The 22,007-nt window shown below is 36.8% G+C and overlaps 1 protein-coding gene across 4 annotated transcripts in view; it reads left to right on the top strand.

Annotated features, from left to right (window-relative positions):
- SETD2 (SET domain containing 2, histone lysine methyltransferase) overlaps positions 1-21,475 on the top strand; it is a 138,564-nt gene extending 117,089 nt beyond the window's left edge. For all 4 annotated transcript variants that reach the window (XM_044682253.1, XM_044682189.1, XM_044682329.1 and 1 more), the window contains exons 17-21: positions 2,395-2,534; positions 3,837-3,948; positions 19,013-19,093; positions 19,344-19,445; positions 19,991-21,475. In XM_044682253.1, the coding sequence (XP_044538188.1) occupies positions 2,395-2,534; positions 3,837-3,948; positions 19,013-19,093; positions 19,344-19,445; positions 19,991-20,152 (597 nt within the window). In that variant the 3' untranslated portion in view covers positions 20,153-21,475. The remainder of the gene's footprint in view (positions 1-2,394; positions 2,535-3,836; positions 3,949-19,012; positions 19,094-19,343; positions 19,446-19,990) is intronic.
- Positions 21,476-22,007: the final 532 nt, after the last annotated feature.

Raw genomic sequence — 22,007 nt, 5'->3', positions numbered from 1 at the left:
AAAAACAGAAATTGAGGATCATCTTTTATAGATTAATGAAGAAGCACAAGTTAAGCCTCCTCTCCTCCCTCCAATTTTTATATGTTGAATAGAACACCTTTTAGTAGATTTGTGGTGAGGTCTGGCCAAGATTGGCAAAGAATGAATGGGTTTTGATATGTTGCTATCTGTTTTATTAGAAAAAAATGGCTAATTAGTGAAATCACAAATCCATTGAAAGATAGTATCATACAACATGTAAAATGATGCTGAGAAATGTTGATTTTTATGTTCCAAAAATCTACAAATTTTTGCTGTCTGCTCTCTTAGCCCATGTTAGGCTCTGTTGAAGATAAATTCCACATTGTTTTTTTTCCCCTAATAGAGTTTATTGTAGTTGAAGTAACATCAGTAATATACATATGACACGGTGTATGGAAAAGAATGTACATACAAGTTAAATTGTGTAGAAAGACAATTGTGTAGGAGAGATCAATCTTGGTCAGAAGACTTGAGTAGTGTTTTCTTAAAGAGGAAAATTGAATTTAACTTGCAGCTATATTTGTGAAAAGAACCCTGTAAGGAGAAGCACAAACTCACCTACATATAATCTCCAGATCTTGCCTTGCCCAAACAATCTATCTTTAATGATTACTTTATCTGTTCTGCTTTCCCTCCAATGATAGTGCCAATGACCACCAAAAAAGCAAGGGGGTAGGTAAGGTTAATGGATAGAAATGCTATGTGAGGATCAACCAAAGGAACTAGAGATATTGCTTCTGGACAGGAGACTTTGGGGAATTTATAATTGTCTTCAAATAAAGGAAGGGAGTGTTTTATTTTTTCAGGCATTTTCAAGTACCTTCTAAATTACCCCATTGAATCCTTGCTTGAAAGGAAAACAGTTATGCAAAAATATCTAATAAAATGATTAGAATTCAAAATTTGTGTGTTCATATCTCTTCATGATGGGAAGGGGAGCTGTTTAATTATCTCTTCACTGAATCCTTCATATTTTCTTTTTCCTGGTTAAATAGATTTTGGTTGGTTCTTGATCATCTTTTCAGATTGTTGTGGTGTATATTTTGGTCTGTATAAATATATGAAGCTCATGTTTTTCTGAACTGTTGATATTCATCCTTACATAGTAATATTCATTTGCATTCATATGACAGTATTTTCATATCCCTGGATACATTTCTACCTTTTTGTTGCCACAAATAATATTCTTAGGAATGTTTTGGTATTGTGTAAATGGAATTAACTCTAACCCATTCATAGTCTAAACTCTACTTACACTAGGCATAGAGATGATATCATCCCCACCTCCTTTAGTGGGGAGGGGAGATGAGTTACCCACACGTGACATTAAGTAACAAATCAAGAACAAGGGACTGCCCTTTGGGCAGTCCAAAACAGTGTTGAAGCGGCCATTTGTCCACTTGAATTAGAGGTGGACCCACAGGAAGTGATGAAAGACACTATATTTTCAAGTATGTTGGTCACTTTCTGCTAAGGGAGTTCCCGCTTTGAACTTGGTGCTGAAGGATCTCAGATGAGACCACAGGCATCTTCTACTCTGAATGGTCACGTGGGTAAGTTAGGCTGACTTCCTTGGCCTAACTTGGTGATTTTTCAAGACTCTACCTTAAGTAGGCTCTAGCCTATCTGATTGCTAGGCCTTGTGGCTTGTAGCCTAATTATTTAGCCTTTTAACCTTCTCTCTCTGTCCAGGCCTCTGCGGGCCTGAACTACCTCTCTCTCTCTCCATTTCCCTACCTTTTACCTTCCTAATTGTAAATAAACTACCTTAAACCCGATCCTGACTTGGGTCTATTTTAATTATGGTATCAAACTGAATTGTTGATTCCTGGCGGCCACACTTTAATTATATACCTATAAATATCTAAAATCTCCCTCTTACAGTATAAGACATTTATTTCTGTCATTGGCTTTTTTGGAGTAGCCCTCTGATATTCAGAATACTGTCATATGGAAAAAAGATTAGACTTTTTCTACATGATCTACTTTTAACATACAATGTTGTGACATGTATAAGTTGAACTAGATGGCCTTCAAGGTCCCTTCTAGCTGACATTCCTTGGTTCTGTGATAGTATTGATACCCAGTGCTGATACAATTTAAAAAATAAACCTAAAGTGATTTTCCTAATTCCCCTGCAAATGCATTCTCTTGCAGATAATGTTAGTCATTTTTCCTCTTGCCAATGACTACCATCATATTAAAATTTTTAGAATCTAAATATGTCATATAAAAAACTTGGTCCACCAAGATTAACTTGTCTTTAACATTTGTAGATTTTAATTGTTTATTACAAAGTGAAAAGTTATTTTGATGTTTTCATCCAGATGGGTGGTATATTACTGACCGCAAATTGCTTTTGGTTTTCTTTAGCCAGAGTTAGTTGTAACAAATAATCTCCTGGATTTGCCACCACCTTCACCACCCAAACCAAAAACCATTGTCTTGCCTCCCAACTGGAAAACGGCCCGGGATCCAGAAGGAAAGATCTACTATTACCATGTCATCACAAGGTAAAATCATTTTTGCCACCTAAGTGTTGTTTTTCTTGTATAATTGTATAGTTGCAACTTCTTAAAAGTAGCAGAATTTGGTTATATGTTTGTCATTGCTTGGTATTCCAGAGGCCTACGTAGAATAATAATAACTGATTTTAAGGGTAGTCTATAATACGCAACTATCAAGATGCAAACACACCTTTGTTAAAGTAGCTCAGGAAATAATAATGACTTTAATATGACCGTGAAAGGATCAAAGGATATGATAATGTAGTTTATTTTCAATATTTTCATGTTTAACTTTCATGACTTTAAGCCTTTGTGTTATTTTATTAGTAATCTCATTTTCACTTTTGAGTTGTCACTCATGTACATTTGTGACTACGTTTAGTAGAAAGGTTTGTGGAGCAGCTGATATCCTCTTTGTGTTTTACTTCCACTCTCTGAGACCTTTAAGGATCTCAAACAGTACATGAAGCAGATGCTGCTAATGTATTATTTCAAGCTAGTACATCTTTCATGCTCTCCAGTGCCAGGGTTGGAGGTGATGTTGGGACCTCTCCAGTCTCAATGTGTCCCAACCGCAATAACTTGAAGTCTCATCAACCTTTCTCTTGGTTTTCAGAAGGTAGCCAAGGTAGAGAGATTTACAAGCAGTAAACAGTATACTTCCTCAGGCTGCCCTCTGGTGCAGTGGAAGGGGAAGATTCAGATTTTAAAATGTTTTAGTTTTAAGAATTTTATTTGCTCTAATAGGTTTTGAACAGTAATACATATATAACACACTGGAATTGCTTGTCAGCTTCGGGAGCGGGTAGAGAGTGGGAAAATCATGAATTGTGTAACCATGGGAAAATATTCTAAATAAATTAATTTAAAAAAATTTTTTATTTGCTCTGTAGTATTTATGGTACTGTAGGTTTCACATGTTATAAAAAGTAAATATTGTCCAAAATTGATGATGGGTTGGGTTTTTTTTGTTGTTTTTTTTTGGAGATGTTAAAACAGAATTATAGAGAATTACTGTCAGAAAAAATATTTTGTGTCCTACTAATTTTTCTTTGTGTACTGCACTTTATGGACTATTCCATGGTTATTGTGTTAAGAAAAGTACATATTATCAGATTTGTTTTGTTAACAAAGAATTGATCTCTTCTTGGCCTTTTGGCTAAGATCAAGTGTTAACAAAGAATTCAGATCCTTCTTGACTCTTTTTGTTTTTCCTTGTTATGTTGAGCTATACTTATTGGTAGGGACCACTTAGGTTTTAGACCTATTTCCTTTTCTCAAAACTATCACTGTTAACCTTTTTTCTAGGCAAACTCAGTGGGATCCTCCTACTTGGGAAAGCCCAGGAGATGAGGCCAATCTTGAACATGAAGCCGAAATGGACCTGGGAACACCAACTTATGATGAAAACCCTATGAAGGTGAGTATGATCTTTTTTCCTATTCGCTAGAGCCCAGGTAGTCTATTCATTGCTCTCTTTACAGAAATAATCATCTTCATTGTCTCAGGATTTCTTTAAAAGATGTTGTCCTTCTTTTAAAGTTATAGCCCCACCTGCAAATTTCAGTCAATGTTCACTAATTTTATCCTGGTTTATTTACTCTGGTTCTGAAATGAAGTTCAACTGGTTACATAGTATCTCCACAAATATGCAAAAGAGAAAAAAAAGACTCCAGACCCATTTTGCCACCCCCACCCATCCCCCAAAAAAGGCTTTAGGTGGGGAAAATGTCAAAGAAGGGATCATTTCTCCTTCCTAACCTTAGATCCAGTAGGAATAATTCAGAAACAGGAGATGATTTGAGATTTGAAGCCTTTTAAAATCAAATATGTAAAACATATACCTTTTTTAAAAAATGTTATAATAGTTTTAAATCTCAATACTCATAACAAGGCAAATTACTCAAGATTGAAACAATCTGGAAGAAGAGACAAATTAAAGGGTTTTGCTTTGTTTAGTTCTAGTATTAGAGTAATGCGGCCAATGGATATTCTTAGGCATTTGAGCAAAAGATTTTGGAGAATAAGGAAGATATGGAAAGTAAAATAGAAGAGAATCTGAATGCTTACCTACTTTAGTTTTTTTTAACGCATTAAAAATAAGTTGTTCTTTCTCCTGCCATGTATTTTAATATTTGTTGGAAAGATAGAAGAAGCAAGTTAAGAATACTTGGAACTCAATAGATTTGCCACTGTGCTATTTACTATTAGCTATTGTACCACCATATTCTCTAAATTAAAATTCAAAGGATACCTAATGTCTCTTAACAAAAAATTATTTCACATAGTTGGAAGTAAAATAAAACTTTTTTTTTTCCTTTGATTTTATTAATTATAACTTTGGAGGAAGAGGAAAAAATACAAAACAAAGGTGCTTAGAAGGAATTTTCTTTTAGAGGAATTTGCCAAAATTATAGGTCTAGTTGTATAAAACATAGGATATTGTCAACAAAATCTTAACCATAAAACTATAATTTGTTTAGTTTGCTATCATAGTGTAGAATTTAAATACCCACATTGCTTGCTTGAGAATACAATGGGGAAAAAACACAAATTAACACAATTTTCACTCTATCTTACCATAAACCCATTTGGTGTGCAGAAAGCATGACTGAAAGAATATATTATTTACATTCTCATTTGCAAATTACTTGTAATCCTAAATGAGCTCATACTTAAAAGAGGAAATAATAATAAAAACTTCTTGTGTCACCTAGTCTGATAGTCCATCCTTTCAATCAGAACATTCAGTTTTTATCTTGTGGTTTATTTGGAACTATCATTACCTCATTTTTCTAGTTACCTGGGTAAGCAGCAGCCTTGTATCACTTAATTCCATGGGCTAGAAAAAGAAAGTCATAATGTTACTGGCTTTGTTATTTATGGAGTTATTTAAAGCACCATGTTTAGTGGGATGAAATATAGAAGTAAAAGTATTAAGATATACCCTTGCTTTTCATAGAGGTTTTTATATAAGGATATAAAACACTCCATAACCTAAAGTAGGGCCAGAGTCAGAGGATAGAAGGGGGTGCATATGAGAGAAGTTAAAAAGGTCAAATCAGCAGTCTGGCAACAGACTAGATATTGAAGAGTTGAGCTTGACATCTGGGTTGCAAACCAGAGTGATGAGACGACAGATGGTAGACACAGGAATGAGGAAGCTAAGAAGGAAGAACGTTTAAGGGAAAGATAATGAGAACAGTTTTGGATATGTTGAATTTGAAGATGTCTCCCAATCTTCTAGTTTGAGATGGGAGATTGGAGGTGAGTGGAGAGGTAAGGGCTAAATAAATAGAGATGATAATTATAAATCCATGGAAGCTGAAAAGATGACCAATAAAAGAAGCAGAAGAGGACATGAGAGACACAGAGCCTTGGGCATGACTTGAATGAAGATCAAGCAGAGGAGTCTGAGAAAGTGCTAACTACAGTTAGGAAAACCCAATGAAAGCATCAGGAAAAAAGGTGATCTATAGTGGCAAAGGCTACATGTGAAGTAGTGAAGAAGGATGAGGATTAAGAAAAGGCCTTTAGATTTGGTGATTTATTGGGGGCAACTGGATGGCTCAGATAAGAAAGCCAGGCCTAGAGACAGAACATCCTGGGTTCAAATTTGGTCTTAAATACTTCCTAGCTGAGTGACCCCTGAGCAAATCAGGGAACCTCCATTGCCCAGCCCTTAATATTCTTCTTTGTTGGGACCCATACACAATAATGATTCTTGGACAGAAGGTATGGGGTGAGAGATAACAGAAGAGGAGACCGAGAGAATTTGAGAATTATTAACTTTGGAGAAATAATTTCTGACTAAATGATGAGTTTGGCAGCAAAACTTTAGAGAATTAAGAAAAGAATGAAAATAAAGAAAGCATGTAGGCCCTTATCGTAGATAGACTTCTTAAAGAGTTTAGTCATTAAAGAGAGGGGACAATAATTAAATATTTGTGTTTTAACCATTTTTGATGCCATCTCTAGACTAGAAAATCAACACCTGTGACCTTACAGAAAGGTAGAATTCAATGATGATGTCACCAATTAGAACATATGGGTTAAAACTGATCATTTCATTCAGTTCTATTATTTTGACCAGGTTTCCCAAATGAAACCACATGATTTCAACTTCTGTCCCAGAATTTTGAGGAACACAGTACATTTCAAAATAATTGAAGTGCACTTCAGTAATATGACTCATAACAATGACTTTAGTTGAAAAGTATGTGGGTGTGATACTATTTATTTCCGTGGAGATCTATTATAAATTTTCAATCTGGGTTTTTAGCTCATCTTAAAGTACCAGAATAGGTGGAGCAGCTGGGTAGCTCAGTGGATTGAGAGTCAAGCCTAGAGACGGGAGGTCCTAGGTTCAAATCCGGCCTCAGACACTTCCCAGCTGTGTGACCCTGGGCAAGGCACTTGACTCCCATTGCCCACCCTTACCACTCTTCCGCCTAGGAGCCAATAAACAGAAGTTAAGGGTTTAAAAATAAAATAAAGTACCAGAATAGGTTAGACCACTGAAATTTATGCTTAAATTTTTTTAAAATTTTAAACCCTTAACTTCTGTGTATTGGCTCCAAGGCAGAATTCCAGTTCCAAACCCTTGCCACTCTTCTGCCTTAGAACCAGTGCTCAGTATTGATTTTAAGACATAAGGTAAAAGAGTTTTGTTTTTTTTTTAAGGCCCATAAAGAAAATAAAGTGGAAAATGGGATGCTTTAATCTGTATTCATATTCCTTCAGTTTTTTCTCTGGAAGCAGATAGCATTTTTCATCTTAAGTCATTTGGGATTAGCTTGGATCTTTGTTGTGCTGAGAATAACTAAGTCATATACGGTTGCTAATCAGTTTTGCTGTTACTGTGTATAACATTCTCCTTGATCTGCTCACATCAGTTCATGAAAAGTCTTTCCAGATTTTCCTGAAATCTTCCTGCTCATCATTTCTTATAGTACTCTAATATAATCATATACCACAACTCGTTTAGTCATTCCCTGTTGATGTACATTTTCTCTGTTTCCAATTCTCTGCCACCACAAAAAAGAGCTGCTGTAATTATTTGTACAAATAAATTCTTTTCTTTTTTAAAAAAATCTCTGTGGTGGGCTCCTGGGTAGCTCAGTAGATTGAGAACCAGGCCTAGAGACAGGAGGTCCTAAGTTCAAATATGACCTCAGGTACTTCCCAGCTGTGTGACCCTGGGCAAGTCACTTGACCCCCATTGCCTACCCATATTGCTCTTCTGCGTTAGAGCCAATACATAGTATTGACTCCAAGATGGAAGGCAAGGGTTTAAAAAAAAAATCCCTGTGGGGTGAAATTGTTTGTCAATTCTGGAATGGGGGAGGAAAAAGTGTAGGGAGACAACAAGAATCATGAGGAAAAAATTAAAATTAAAAATAATTAAATAAGGGGCAGCTGGGTAGCTCAGTGGATTGAGAGCCAGGCCTAGAGACGGGAGGTCCTAGGTTCAAATCTGGCCTCAGACACTTCCTAGCTGTGTGACCCTGGGCAAGTCACTTGACCCCCATTGCCCACCCTTGCCACTCTTCCACCTATGAGCCAATGCACAGAAGTTAAGGGTTTAAAAATAAAAAAAGTAAATAAATAAATCTGGGTACAGGGTATTGGTATTGATAAATTAGAGGCCAGGCACAGTTTTTAAAGCCCTTTAGCAGGGTTCTGCCTCCTTTTTGGCCATGAGAGCCATAAACCCCACATTTTTTAAAATGTAACTTTGTGAGAGCCGTATAATATGTTTAACACTGAATACAAGTAAATATGTACATTTTATGTCAGAACAACACTTTTAAAGTACAATAAGTCTCTGAATGAGTTTTAATAACGTTATTATGTGCTAACCAATGATGAATAAAGTACATTAATGTGACTTCTGGTGCTGCATGGTTTTGCTGATTATTAATGAAAATTATTTTTATTATTAAAAACAAGACTTAATGGGGCACTATAGTACTGATATAACTGCACACATACATATAAAACTCCTTTACACTATGAAAATTGCTGAAATAAAGAGAGAAAAATTCAGGGAAGAATACTTTTTCCTCTCCCTCTCTCGTCAAGCAACAGGAGAAGAAAAAGCTGCCGGCCTGCTGGTTAAGCCATTTGGCCACATAAATTAAGTAGGAGATCAGGAGATTACAGAAAATAACATGACTAGTGTGCAGGCATTAGTATGTAGTGGGGGAGGAGGGTACATTTTCATGGAAAACTGCCCAGGACACATCACACACATTTCCTGGTACAGGTGTTTATCAATGCTGCCTACTCAATCATTCTGTATCAAATGAAACAACTACTGGGGAGAAATGCTTCTCACTAATGAAGCATATGTAAAGATGTAATCTGACTATAATTCCCCTTTAAGAGCAGGTAGAAAAGTTAAAAACAATAACAATCCCACAAATAGGGAGTGCAGACCCCATGAATGCACTGAGATAAAGCCATGTAAATCAGAGGCAGAGGGGTAGAGAATGTAGACAAAAGTGATCAATCACTATACAGAACCCCAAGATGTCAGTAACAGGTGTGGAAAGAGTAAAAGGAGGGCAGAAGGAGGAACACACAGCACACCTTCAAAGCTGAACTAAAGACCAGGATTTGTCTCGCGTGGCAATATCAATGAAGGCAGCTTCTATCTTAGAAGATAGTGGTGGTACCGAAAGGATTACGTGATATATCACATGACGCACGATGTCTTGCGTGAACTGTTAGATACTGTGCTGCAGTTGATTTTGTGGCTCCTGCAGAAAGAGCCAGATCTGGCTCGAGAGCCATACGTTGCCGACCCTCTGCCCTTTAGGCATAGTTCCTAATTGGTCACCAGAATGGTTGGATCAGTTTTCAACTCCACCAACAGTGCATTATTGTTCCTATTTTCCCACATCCCCTCAACATTTATCATTTTTTTTCTGTCATATTATCTGATAGGTATGAGGTGATACTTCAGAGTTGTTATAATTTGTTTCTAATCAATAATGATTTGGAACATTTTTTCATATAACTATAGATAGCTTTGATTTCTTTGTCTGAAAACTGCCCTGTTCGTTTCCTTTGCCGTTTCTCATTTGGGAATGATATGTATTCTTGTAAATTTAACTCATTTTTCCATATATTTGAGAAATATGCCTGTAAAAATTTTTCTCAATGTTCTTTTGGTGTTTTCCCCCCTGTTTTCATTCTAATCTTGTTTGTAGAAATTGTCTTTAATTCTTGTTTCACAGTTTCCTACTTTAAAATCTGAACTTCACCATAAAGTACCACAAATAGGTTTTTTTTTTTTCCATTACTTAGACAAATAATGTAGTCAGGCATATTCCCCAAGATCAAACTCTTAAGTTGGGAATGATTCCTGGCTTAGCAAAAATCAAATGGGATTTGCAAAATACATCTTCGACATCTAGATAGAATATGTAAAAGGAGGGGGCAGCTGGGTAGCTCAGTGGATTGAGAGCCAGGCCTAGAGACAGGACGTCCTAGGTTCAAGTCTGGCCTCAGACACTTCCCAGCCTTGTGACACTGGGCAAGTCACTTGACCCCCATTGCCTAGCCCTTACCACTCTTCTGTCTTGGAGCCAATACACAATATTGACTTCAAAGTGGAAGGTAAGGGTTTAACAAAAAATATGTAAAAGGAAAATAGGTGAATATAGAAATAAATCTTTTAAATAATTTTACTTTTCCTTTAAGCATCACAAATACCTTAAGTTTCACTCTTAACTTCACAGAAATAAATCCAGTTTAACTGTGAACAAGTAGTTCCATCATATTGTATACAAAAGAACCCTCAAGGAGCTACTTCTGAATTGAATTTTTAAAGATAAAAATCTTCTGGATCTGAAAGTTAATTGTGCTCTTAAGTCGGATATGAAGGTATTGTGTTTTTTTTCAGTGGAACTTTGTCTTCCATAGTCATATTCACAGGTCTCTCTAACTTCTCTTTTCATAGGGAAATGCTTCATTTTGCTTCTTGGACAAAAGTAGGCCAGGATCAGAGACCAAAAGAATTTTTTTTTAAGCACTTAACCTTCTGTCTTACAATCAATATGATGTATTGGTCTACCTGACCCCCAAAAAAAGGATTTATGGAAAAACATCATTATCTATCCAAAAGAATTATTGTGAAAGATTTTGAACAGTGTAGGGCTAAGGATTCCTATGGAGCACTGTTAAAAATCTCCCAAGGTGACAGTGGTTTTCTGAGTAATCTTTTATCTTTATTTTTTTATTCATGTAACAAACATTTTTTAGTGTCTACTGTATGCAGAACACCATCTTTGTAATCTTTTAAGCAGCTATAGATCTGTAGTATCATATAATCCATGTTTCACCATAACAGTATAAAATGCCTAGTCAAAGTTTATATGCATTTTTCCAGTAGTGTTATCCTGATCAACCAGTCTGGTAATACTACCAACTAAGTTAAAAACTAGTCTGTCAGTTTTTAGAAAATCCATACTAGTTCCTGATAATCATTGCTTATCTTGGTAAATGCTCACAATCTATTAAAACTTATTTCAGATTTTGCCAAAGGACTGCCATTAAATTTATCAGACTAATTTAGAGTTAATTTCTTCTTTTTGAAAATCAGAGCACCATTTCTGTGTCTCTGGTCTTTTGGTACTGTTCTTACTGTCATGATTAAACATTAATCATATATCCATTTCTTCCTCTACCCAGTCTAGGAGATACATGCTCATTTAGAAGAACTAGGAATTCTTTTTCTCTCTACCTTTGATAAAAAATACTAGTAAAAGTTTTAAAAGGAGATGAAATAATCAATGGTCAGTCAGTAAACATTTGTTAGGCATCTTCTTTGTGCTAGGCACAGTGATAAATGCTATAATATCTTTGCTTATAGCATCTTTTCCAAGCAGGAAGCCTATCATTTTCTTATTTTTCACCAAACTTTTTAGTTCTTAACATACGAAGCTAGTAGGAATAAATTTTCAAAACTACTTGTGAATAGCCTACTTCTATTTTTAATAGTTTATTTTAACTTTGAAAATGTCTTTTGCTCTACTTGTCTCAGCCCATAGCTACTCAAGAACCCTGGTTGCCCTATTTAGGATATTAATTGCTTTTACTTTTTAGAATTTTTAAAAATTTATTATTATTCATTAAATAGCTGGTAGTGTGGTTTGCATAGTTTCCTCAAGTAGCAAATAGAGTTCAGTAGTCTCTGAAGTTTGTTTGTTTGTTTCTCTCTCTCCAGGGTTTCTTGCTATATCATGAACTAGAAAAATATGAAATCCCCTGCCCTAGAGTACATTAACTTAATACTGAACTTGGCTATATTCTGAGAAGTTCCATGAACATTTGGGCTCTGGGTATTCTTTACCAGATGAGAGAGAACTGTAGTGTATATGCTATGAGGTTCAAATTAAATAATGAAGTGGGGGAAATGGTGTCAATAAACCCTTTTGCAGCTAAAACTATGTTGTGAGAACTTTGATTATGTTTCCAAAAGACTTATTGCATTTATAGGGAAGAGAATACATATGATAAAGTGAAATGACTGACCCCTGTTTACAAAGAGCTTACTTTCCCATGGAGAAGACAGAAGGGCATAAATAAGAGATAATCTAGAGGAAAGATACTTACTGTTGAGGGGAGTCAAGAAAGGCTCCATGCTGAAAATGTTTAAGCTGCTTCTTGAAGAGGGAAATTCCATGCGGTGCATCTGAGAATGTTGTATGTATATTCTAGATTCAGCAAAGAAGAGGTGGAATGTCTTATATAAGGAGCAGAGAGGTTAATTAGTCTGTATTTCAGAGTGGAGAGGTAGAATCATGTCCTACAAGGTAGAAAGATTGCCAGGAAGGTTTTGAGAGACTTTAAAAGCTAAGTGGAGGAATTGATAATTGATCATAAAATAAAGAGGCAATAGACTTTTAAGTAAGAGAGGGACATAGATCTTAAGGAAAATCTGTTTGGTAGCAGTGAGCATGGTGGATGGAAGAAGATCAAGAAACCAAAGGCAGAGAGGAGCCGTTTGGCCATTGCAATAATATAGACAAGAGGCAAAGGTAAATAACTATGTGTAAAGAGAAACAAGTGCAAGAGATGTTGTGGAGATAGGATAGTAAGATTTGGCAAGTGGTTAGATATTACAGAATTCTGCTACAGTTGTGAATCTCGTAGACTGGAGGGATAGTGGTATCTTTGGCAAAATTGGGTGAGGTGTAAAGAAGTGGATTTAGGGGCAAAGAATTCTGCAGAGTTTTAAAAAAGATTAGTAAGACAGCCCCTTTTCCTCTCTGAAACAATAGCAGAAAATGCATTATTAGTATCAGTACTTCTAGGAAACAGTACTAAGTTGCACTTGAGTTTTTCTGTTCTATGGCTATTTGAAGAGAATTGATCAGAATTTTAAATAATAGTGGATAAACGGGGTCAGATGAGTCTATCTATCAGCCAGTTTGCTGTACTACTACTATTTCACTTGGCATTTATGTTTTAATTCTGTTCCCTTCTCCATCTCCCCCAAAAACATTGAAAACAATTTTGAAAATATATGAAAATATATTGCCTTGTTGATGGATTTTTTTAAAGGCATGTTTGAATGGAATTTCTTTTAAGTACTGGTTCTTCGATTATGGTCCTTCCTCTTTTATCTTCAAAGTTTCTTCACTGACCTATTTTTTTTTTTAGTAAGTTTTTAAACTTTTAAATTTAATGAAATCAACAACAGCTGTGGCTACCCTCCCCTCTTTCCCTCTTTTGGGGTATTCCTTGGACAAATGGGAATTTTGGCTTTTGGGGTCTAGTTTTCCAGTTTTCTTGCTGACCCTAAAAGGGTTTCTAAGAGTAGATAATTTTTCAGGCTTTTGTTTTTCACATGCTGATGTAGACAAAAGAAATCACATTAAATGTGGAACTAATTACAACTATATTTTTGTTGGTTCTGAAATGTCACACATTGAATCATTTGGTTCTTATGTCTATATGCTTAAAAATGTGGATTCAATTTTTTTCTCTAACCAAAGCTAAAAATTAGTTATTTTTTACAGAATGCGACCCCACCAAAGTATTACTTTCTTAGCAATTTACTGTGGGCACTTCATGACACTATACTTAAGTTACTTGGCATTTCCTGTTGTTCATCTGAAATAGCAATAGATTTCCATTCTTAGTAGTTTTCAAGCTTAGGCTAGTTATTGAAGTTAATCAATTTAACAAACATTTATTGAGTGCATCCTTTTTGTTAGACACTGGAAATTCAAAGTAAAATAAACCTCAAGCTGCCCTCAAGGAGCTTGAATTCTGCATCTGTGAAATGAACTAGGGCCTAGGCAACAATTCCATAAGGCCTGCTTCATAGTACCTTTTGGGAGTGAGGGAGTGGAGAGGGTTTGAAAAACAAAAACTAGATCAAAAGCAAGACTAGCATACTGTTCCTAGGCCTTGTCCTGTAGCCAGGCTTAACCATTTTGAAAGGCAATAGATGAAGTAAGGTAAAACAAATCCTAGTCACTATAGTTGGGCTTCTTTTTCTTTCTTAAATTCCTTCAGTGAAAAGATGAAAAAAGCTGAAACATCTAAGAAGCAATAACAAAGAATTAGGGGAGATATAAGCAAGAAATTATGCTGGGGTGGGGAGCAGCGCCCAAGGGGATAGCTGGGTAGCTCAGTGGATTGAGAGCCAGGCCTAAAGATCCTGAGTTCAAATCTGGCCTCAGACACTTCTTAGCTGTGTGACCCTGGACAAGTCACTTGGTCCCCATTGCCTAGCCCTTACCACTCTTCTGCCTTGGAACCAATACACAGTATTGCTTCTAAGACAGAAGGCAAAGGTTTTTTTAAAAAAAGGAAAATTATGCTAGGAGACATTTCCAAACTAAAATATTGGGCTTTATTCTTATATAACCAACTTGCGAATTTATGGAATATAGTGTAGTTTCTAAGTGGTTATATTTTTACTGAGGATGAATAGCCAGAATAACAAATAAGTAGTCTTTATATTTGCTCTGAGTCTAAAATAACAGTAATTCTAGGTATCCTGGTAACATAAATCATCCTGTCCCCATTTTTTTCCCCTTCCCCCAGGCCATTCTAGATGAGAAAATGTTGATCAATAAACAAAATTAAGGAGAATTATTTTACATTACATTCCAAGTAGATTTGAAAATGTTTACGTACCCACCTGTCTAGTAGACTATAAATTTCTATCTTTAGACCTTTTGAGCTAAATAAGGAAGAACCTTGAAAGACATGATATCAAAGAACTAGAAATCTGGGAAAAAGTAATATGCTTTATTTTCAGTATATAGCTAAAAATGCATGCATGTGTATCTCTGTGTGTGTTTTAAGTAAAAGCTAAACTATGCTGAAGTATTTAGGGAATTTTTTACACCACTGTGCCATATAACCTTTATTTATCAATTGTATAAAAAAAGCTGAAACATCAAACTATAAATATTTTGTAAGCATGGGTAACAAGAATATATCCAGACTAGGGGGCAGCTAGGTAGTTCGCTTAGTGGGTAGAGTGCCAGGCTTAGAGTCAGGAGGTCCAGGGTTCAGATTTGGCTTCAGATATTTCCTAACTGTGTGACTCTGGACAAGTCACTTAATCCTAGTTTCCTAGCCCATACTGCTCTTCTACCTTGTAACCAATGCTCAGTATTGATTCTAAGACAGTAGGTAAAGGACTTTAAAAAAAAAAAAGGAAAGGTTAGCTATATTGAGTTTGAAATGTCTGTATGGCATCTAGTTCAAAATGTCTTAACAGGCATTTGGTGACTGGGACTCAAGAAAGACTGATAGATATGTAGCTCTGGGACTCATCTGCAAGGTGTTCAGTAATTGAACTTATAGAAGCTGATGAATTCCCTGGGTGAAAGCGTTTATAAAAGAGGGCCTAGAACAGAGCCTGGAAAGGTTGACCATGGTTGACCATGATTGAAGATGCAGCAAAGTAGAGTGAGAAGGAACTTAGAAATAGATATGAGGATAACTAAGAAAGAACTTATCATTAAAACCCAGAGGGGGAGGGGCAGCTAGCTGGCACAATGTATAGAGTACAGGTCTGGAATTGGGAGGACCTGAATTCAAATCTGATCTCAGTCATGTCCTGTCTGTGTAACCCTTAGGCAAGTCACCCCCATTTGCCTAGCCCATGCCTTTTTACCTTAGAGTTGTTACTAAGACATAAGGTAAGGGTTACGAAAAGGAGCAGGGGGACCCAGAGAATGAGAGAGATTATCCAGGAGAGAGAAGAAAATAGTTCACACTGACCCATCCAGCAGAGAGGTTAAGAAGGATGAAGATTTATCAGATTGGCTAATATGACCAAAAAGGAAGAAATATGGAAAAATTGGGACACTAATAAGTAGAACTGTAAACTGGAGAGCAATCTGGTGCCACTCCCAAAGGGCTATAAAAGTATGCATACTGTTTGACCCCTGTCAAACTATGACCCAGTAATACCACTACTGGGTCTGTATCCCAGAGGGGTCAGAGATAGGGGAAAGAACATAGTGGTACAAAGATATTTATAGCAGCTCTTTTTGTACTGGCAAAGAATTGGAAACTGAGGGGGTGTCCATCAATTGGGGAATTGCTGAACAAGTGTGGCATATGGTTATATAATGGAATACTATTGCACCAATAAAAACGACAAACAAGATGAGTTCAGAACAACCTGGAAAGACTTATATGAACTGATACAAAGTGAAGTAAGCAGATCCAGGGTAACACTGTATACAGTAACAGAAATATTGTCTGATGATCAACTGTGAAGGAATAAACCATTATCAGCAAGCTTTCAAACTTCACAAGGGACTTTCCACATGCCAAATGTGGATGCCAAATGCTTTCCACAGCCAAAAAAGGAACCAGTGAAGTCTAATTGCAGATCACTGCATGCCATCTTCCACTTTATACCCTTCATAAGTTTTTTTTTGTTATATGTATGTTATATTTATCTTCTGTCATGTCACAAGCAATATGGAACTATGTAATGCATGACAGCACTGGAATGTGGTCTATATTAGGTCATTTACTGCCTTAGAGGAGGTGAGGGGAATCAAAATGTCAGAAAATAATTGTCAAAACTTGTTTCTACATGTAATCAGGAAAAAAAATGGATGCAGATTAGAAAAAGACAGTTTGACAATTAAGGTGATGTTTGAAAGAATGGTTTGAATTTAATGTCAAGATGAGAAGCTAGCTTGTGGGGGGTAGAAGAGTGTGAGAGGAATTGAGAGTGGAGAATATAAGCTCCTTTGGGGTCTTATTGCCAAGGGAAGAAAGGGCTCTTGAGTAAAAAATGTAGTAGAGGTTGAGTAGGTCTATCCAAAGCTATAGTTATACTATTCCACTCTTAGAATAGTATAACTATAGCTTTGGATAGTACTTTAAAGTGGAGGGATTGGAAAACAAGATGAGGACAAAGAACAAGTGGGCTTAGGAGAAGGAGGACTTGGGGAGATAAAAACAATAAACCATGATGAGATGATAGAAAAAAGGGAATTCAGAATTCTTCAATATAGAAGCAAGAGCAAAGGTATGATTCATTCCATTGTGTATAACTGGAGATGTGGGTAGGTCATAGCCTGAGGGACTATAAAATTAAAATATTTGAAGAAATATCAAGCATTTATCCTGAAATCCCCTAAGAGTGAGGGCAAGAACTGGAGTTGAGAGGAAAGCCCTGAACTCAATGTGAAAGTAGAAAAACAATGTCCTGGAGAGTAGGAAGCAGAAACTAGATTGGGTGATAGATTTTAATTGAGTGAACCTAACAGCAGAAAAGATAGTTAAATCTGTAGAGAATGGTAGAAGAGTCTGGAAATAGCAATGGGGGAAGAGGGATGTTAGAAATATCTAGACTTCTTACAACCAGTAAGTTGAGGTATATAAATGAAAATGTAGTGTTAGAAAGTGTGTCCAGCAATGCAGTGTCATCCAGAGGTTGGGTACATGCTAGAAGATAAATAAGGTAAGAGAAAATGTAGGTAGTGTAAGATGAAAAATATTGCAGTTTGTGGAGTGGAAGTTCTAGAGGTCAGAGGGGAAGGGTTGTACCAGTCTTTAGTGGCTCTTTACTGGAGAGGCTGTTCTTGGGTAGTCTGGAGTTCAATGTAATATATCACAGGGCTAGGAAGAGTAAAAGAGGGAGAGGAACATGTTAACCTTTGGTAAATGAGTCTGGTGAAGTGTCAGTGAAATGAAGTCCAGCCTTTAGAAGGTTCATGGTCAACACACTTTTTTCACACCTAATTATCTGTTTTTGTGTCACAAGAGAATTCTCTGTCCTAGGACCAACAAGGGCAAGCCTCGTAGTGTTACAGCCACTCTGTAGAACCTAGGAACTTATTGGTAAGGAAGCAGGAGACATCAAGAGGAGATAATGAGTCCTGACCACAGTGTATACCTGTAATAATGAACTTTATGTTGTCCCAAAGTATTGCAAAGAGATGAGGAAGTAGAGCATCCTCCCTTCTTTGAACTAGCCCTGAACAAGGCCTGACCATTGGGTCTTCTGTTCATCTTGAAGTCTAAAGATCAGGTGGTATGTAAGCATCTTTAAAGTCCCTTCCTGCTGTAAAATTCTATAATCAAATGAAAATAGTTTGAAAAGCCTAGGCAATCTGTTATTTGATTAGGTTGTAGTTTGAGCTGTTGTATGAACTTGTCCAAAAAAAAAAAAAAAAAAAAACACACACAAAACCCCTTTCCATTACAGGCCACAAGATTTTAATTATAGTCACCCTTATTATTTGAGCTTAGTTTAAGTGCTGGCCCATTTTGAAAATTCCAAAACCACAGAATAAGCAGACAGTAAAAAAATGACTCTCTCCATCATGGACCTCTTTTCAGATTCATGGTTTCCCAGATGCAGTTATTGTTGCTCTGTAATTGAGCATTTCCATCTTCAGCAATACTCTGTTTTTGGACCCAAGAGAAGACAGATCAGTGCATTGTGCTACATTAAGCCAGCCCTGTTTGACACTCTTTAATGATTCAATTGGACCATTATTAAAATGTGTTTGTTGGATTTTTGAAAACATGCTTCATTCAGTAGTTGACAAGGAACATGACTAGTTTAAAAACTCTGTGAAGCCCTCCTAATTCAGAGTATGAAGGAAGTAGGATGTCAGTATCTTTGAGAGTAGGCTTTAAAGTCAAATTGGCTTTTCCTAGGAAACTATACTGGTTATTTTTAGCAAATTCCTCTAGACCCCAACACCACCAAATGTCTTGGAAATCTGTTGAGTGACTATATATATGTCTTTATTTGGATTTTTTTTCTTCATAGATATAATTGGCGTGAGCAATACATGTTCAGTGTTATGTGTCTAATTAATTTACACATTGAAAATAAAGGGACATGGCAGATTCCAAGATCTCTGCATGATATTTATTTAGGCAAAAATAAAAGTCAGAAACTGCTTTTCAAAGGAACTTTGAGCCAACTTTTTATAAAAGTGTTATGTTGTTTTTTATGTTTCTTCTAGTCTTCCAAAAAACCCAAAACTGCAGAAGCAGATACCTCAAGTGAATTGGCCAAGAAGAGCAAAGAAGTGTTCAGGAAAGAGGTGAGGATGGGATCAAAACTTGTGATGTTTGATCATCAGTTCTGCCTTCTATTCCAAATATACCTAGGAACATACACATTCACCTGGAATAAAGGGGACCAGCAGGTATAACCATATAAGGATTTATATTACATGGTTATACTAATGCCCCTTTGAGGAACTAGATTCATACCTAATTTCACATAACTCTGTAAATATCTATATGGTTGGCTTCTCAGGGTGACAATTGTTGGGTCTTCTTCCATCACAGATGTCCCAGTTTATTGTGCAGTGCCTGAACCCTTATCGGAAACCTGACTGCAAAGTGGGGAGGATAACTACAACTGAGGACTTCAAACATTTAGCCCGAAAGGTATTCTCCCAATTCCTAACCCTCTGGCCTCCATTCTTCCCCATTTCACTGAGGTTGGGTAATCTCATGAGACCTGAAGGAATACCCTTCATACCCAGTGGTCTTTGACTACTTTGATCTGGGGTTAAGACAGTTTCCCTAGGATAGCAGCTGCTAGTAGCCAGGCTTCATATAAATTTCAGTTAAAGCTGAAAATCCTTTCCATCCCTAGGAATTCCAAGGGAGGAGGGTTTCCCCTCTTCCCTTGCCCATTTGCTTGTTCATACATGTTGAATAGCACTAGGCAGTCTACTTTTTGTTCTTAAAGCCACTTTATAAACTTTTTAGGATCCTCAGGGCAGGGGCAAAAAATCTATACGCTTTCTTCCTTTTCCTTTCCTAGTATCCCAACATTTGGTACAATGGCTTTCTGAAGAATGTGCCTTATACTCTTGGCTAGCTTTAGATGGCAATTAGGGTTTAGTCCCAGTATCAGTTTAATCCCACACAACAATGGTCTTTCTTGCTCACTTTATCCTTTTCCTTGGGGTGGGCACTTTATACAGCTGACTCACGGTGTCATGAACAAGGAGCTGAAATACTGTAAGAACCCTGAAGACTTGGAGTGCAATGAGAATGTGAAACACAAAACAAAGGAGTACATCAAAAAGTACATGCAGAAGTTTGGGACTGTTTACAAACCCAAAGAAGATACAGACTTGGAATAACTTATTGGGTCAGCAGAGGCGGGTTAGAGTGGGAAGACAGAAGGGAAAAAGTTAACTCAGTGAGAGAAATCCATGGGCCCCTCCAACCCATTTCCCCCAACCTTGTCAGGTCTGTTGCCACTGATGACTCTTGGCACTTGAACCCTCTGAGTCATGAAAAGTAAAGAAACCATATTCCATTTAAGACAAAACAAAGCCACAGTCATATGCTATTGGGGTAGGTGGGCCAAGACTGTCAGGGACCTGGGAGAGAGACTATTCTTTTCAATCTCCTGGACCTGACCCATATTCTCTAACTTGGGTCTCCTACTTGGCGGTGCTGTTAGCGCACTGACCCATGCGCACCAACTTCCTCCCCACCCCGTGTGCCGGGGAATCTGTATTATATTTTAACGTATATGTGAATATATTGATAAATATATTTTTTTTTGTTTTTGGGGTTTTTTTGTGGGTTTTTTTTTGGTGTTTTTTTTTGTTTTGTTTTGTTTTGTTTTTGGTTGTTTTTGCTTTTAGCCTATGCGTGCTAAGATCACGGGAACACTTTGTAAGGATAGTTTGGGTTCTCCTGCAAGGTTTAATCTGTTATCATGTAAATATTCCAGAGTAGGCTACCTCTAAGTTTCTGGTCAGCCTCATGCTATGTTGATAAGATTGATTTTACTGCTTAAAATCATTTTACTTTACCCAATTTTTACTGAACTTTTTATGTAAAAAAAATTAAAATAAAATCAATTAAAGAACTTGGCCTACACTTCACCTATAAAATTAATTGGTTTAAAAAAGCTTTAAGAACCAAATAGACATTTTAAGTTTTTCTTCTGGGCTTTGTTATGTGGGACTGTTTGTTAGGGAAATGGATAGAAAGGAAGAGAATACCCTGTATTGCCTAGATACATATGAGAATGTTCACAATACTCTCAATGTGGCTTTATAGTTCAAAAGACAAATCATTTCGACCTTCTCTTATAACCTTTATATCCTTGATCTAAAAGTATATAATGGAATAGACTTTAAGCAAAAATGATGATGCTAACCAACTGTCCATTGTAAATCTGAACTGAGTTCTTTCATTGGACGTTGTCATTCATACTCAACCTCCTTGGGATTATGATCATTCTTTCACAAGGTGGATGTCCTAGATTAGCGCCATAGAACAGCAAAACTAACTGATCGCCTAGGGGAAAGACTTTCTGCATATAGTAATGGATAGAAATTATGTGGAGCCAAATTTTGATTGAGTTTGTTGAAAATTTCCCAGAACTTTTCAGAAGTGAGATGGGCTTCTCATCTCAGATAGCAAATTCTACTTCAATAAAGATTACATGGTCACTTGTCAGGGATGTGGTAAAGGGAATTTCTGTTCATGTATGGGTTGGACTGGTTGCTTACCGAAGCCCCGGGTATACAGGGTATTTGGGGAAAATGAGCCTCTCTGCTATGAGGACTTGCTGAGCCTTTTTCAGTCTCACTCCAAGAAGCTATATCATGCACAGCAGCCATGCCACAGAGCAGCTGGTAAGACAAATCTCAGCAAATGTGAGGGTAACCAACAGGCTTCAGACCCTTCAGTGAATTAAGTATGTGGAGACGACCCCTGATGGAATGAGCAGATGAGAAGGCGGCAGAAGCAGGAACCCTAAGTGCTTGGTCAGATGGCAAGATCACCCACTGCACCCTGGGCCCTCACAAGTCATCCTGACTTCTGCCTTGCCACTAGACTTAAATGATTCTGGAAGAATGAGGCTGACAACTGAGCAACTTTACTCATTTGAATATCAACCTATGATGCCATTGGTCCCCTTCAAAAAAAAGGAAGAATAATACTTGAAGTCCCTTCCAACTTGGTCATTCTTGG

This window comes from Gracilinanus agilis, chromosome 1 (assembly GCF_016433145.1).
Source record: "Gracilinanus agilis isolate LMUSP501 chromosome 1, AgileGrace, whole genome shotgun sequence".
NCBI classification, from domain to species: Eukaryota; Metazoa; Chordata; class Mammalia; order Didelphimorphia; family Didelphidae; genus Gracilinanus; species Gracilinanus agilis.
Note: the sequence above shows the minus strand (reverse complement) of the source record. Positions and strands in the feature narration are given on the sequence as shown.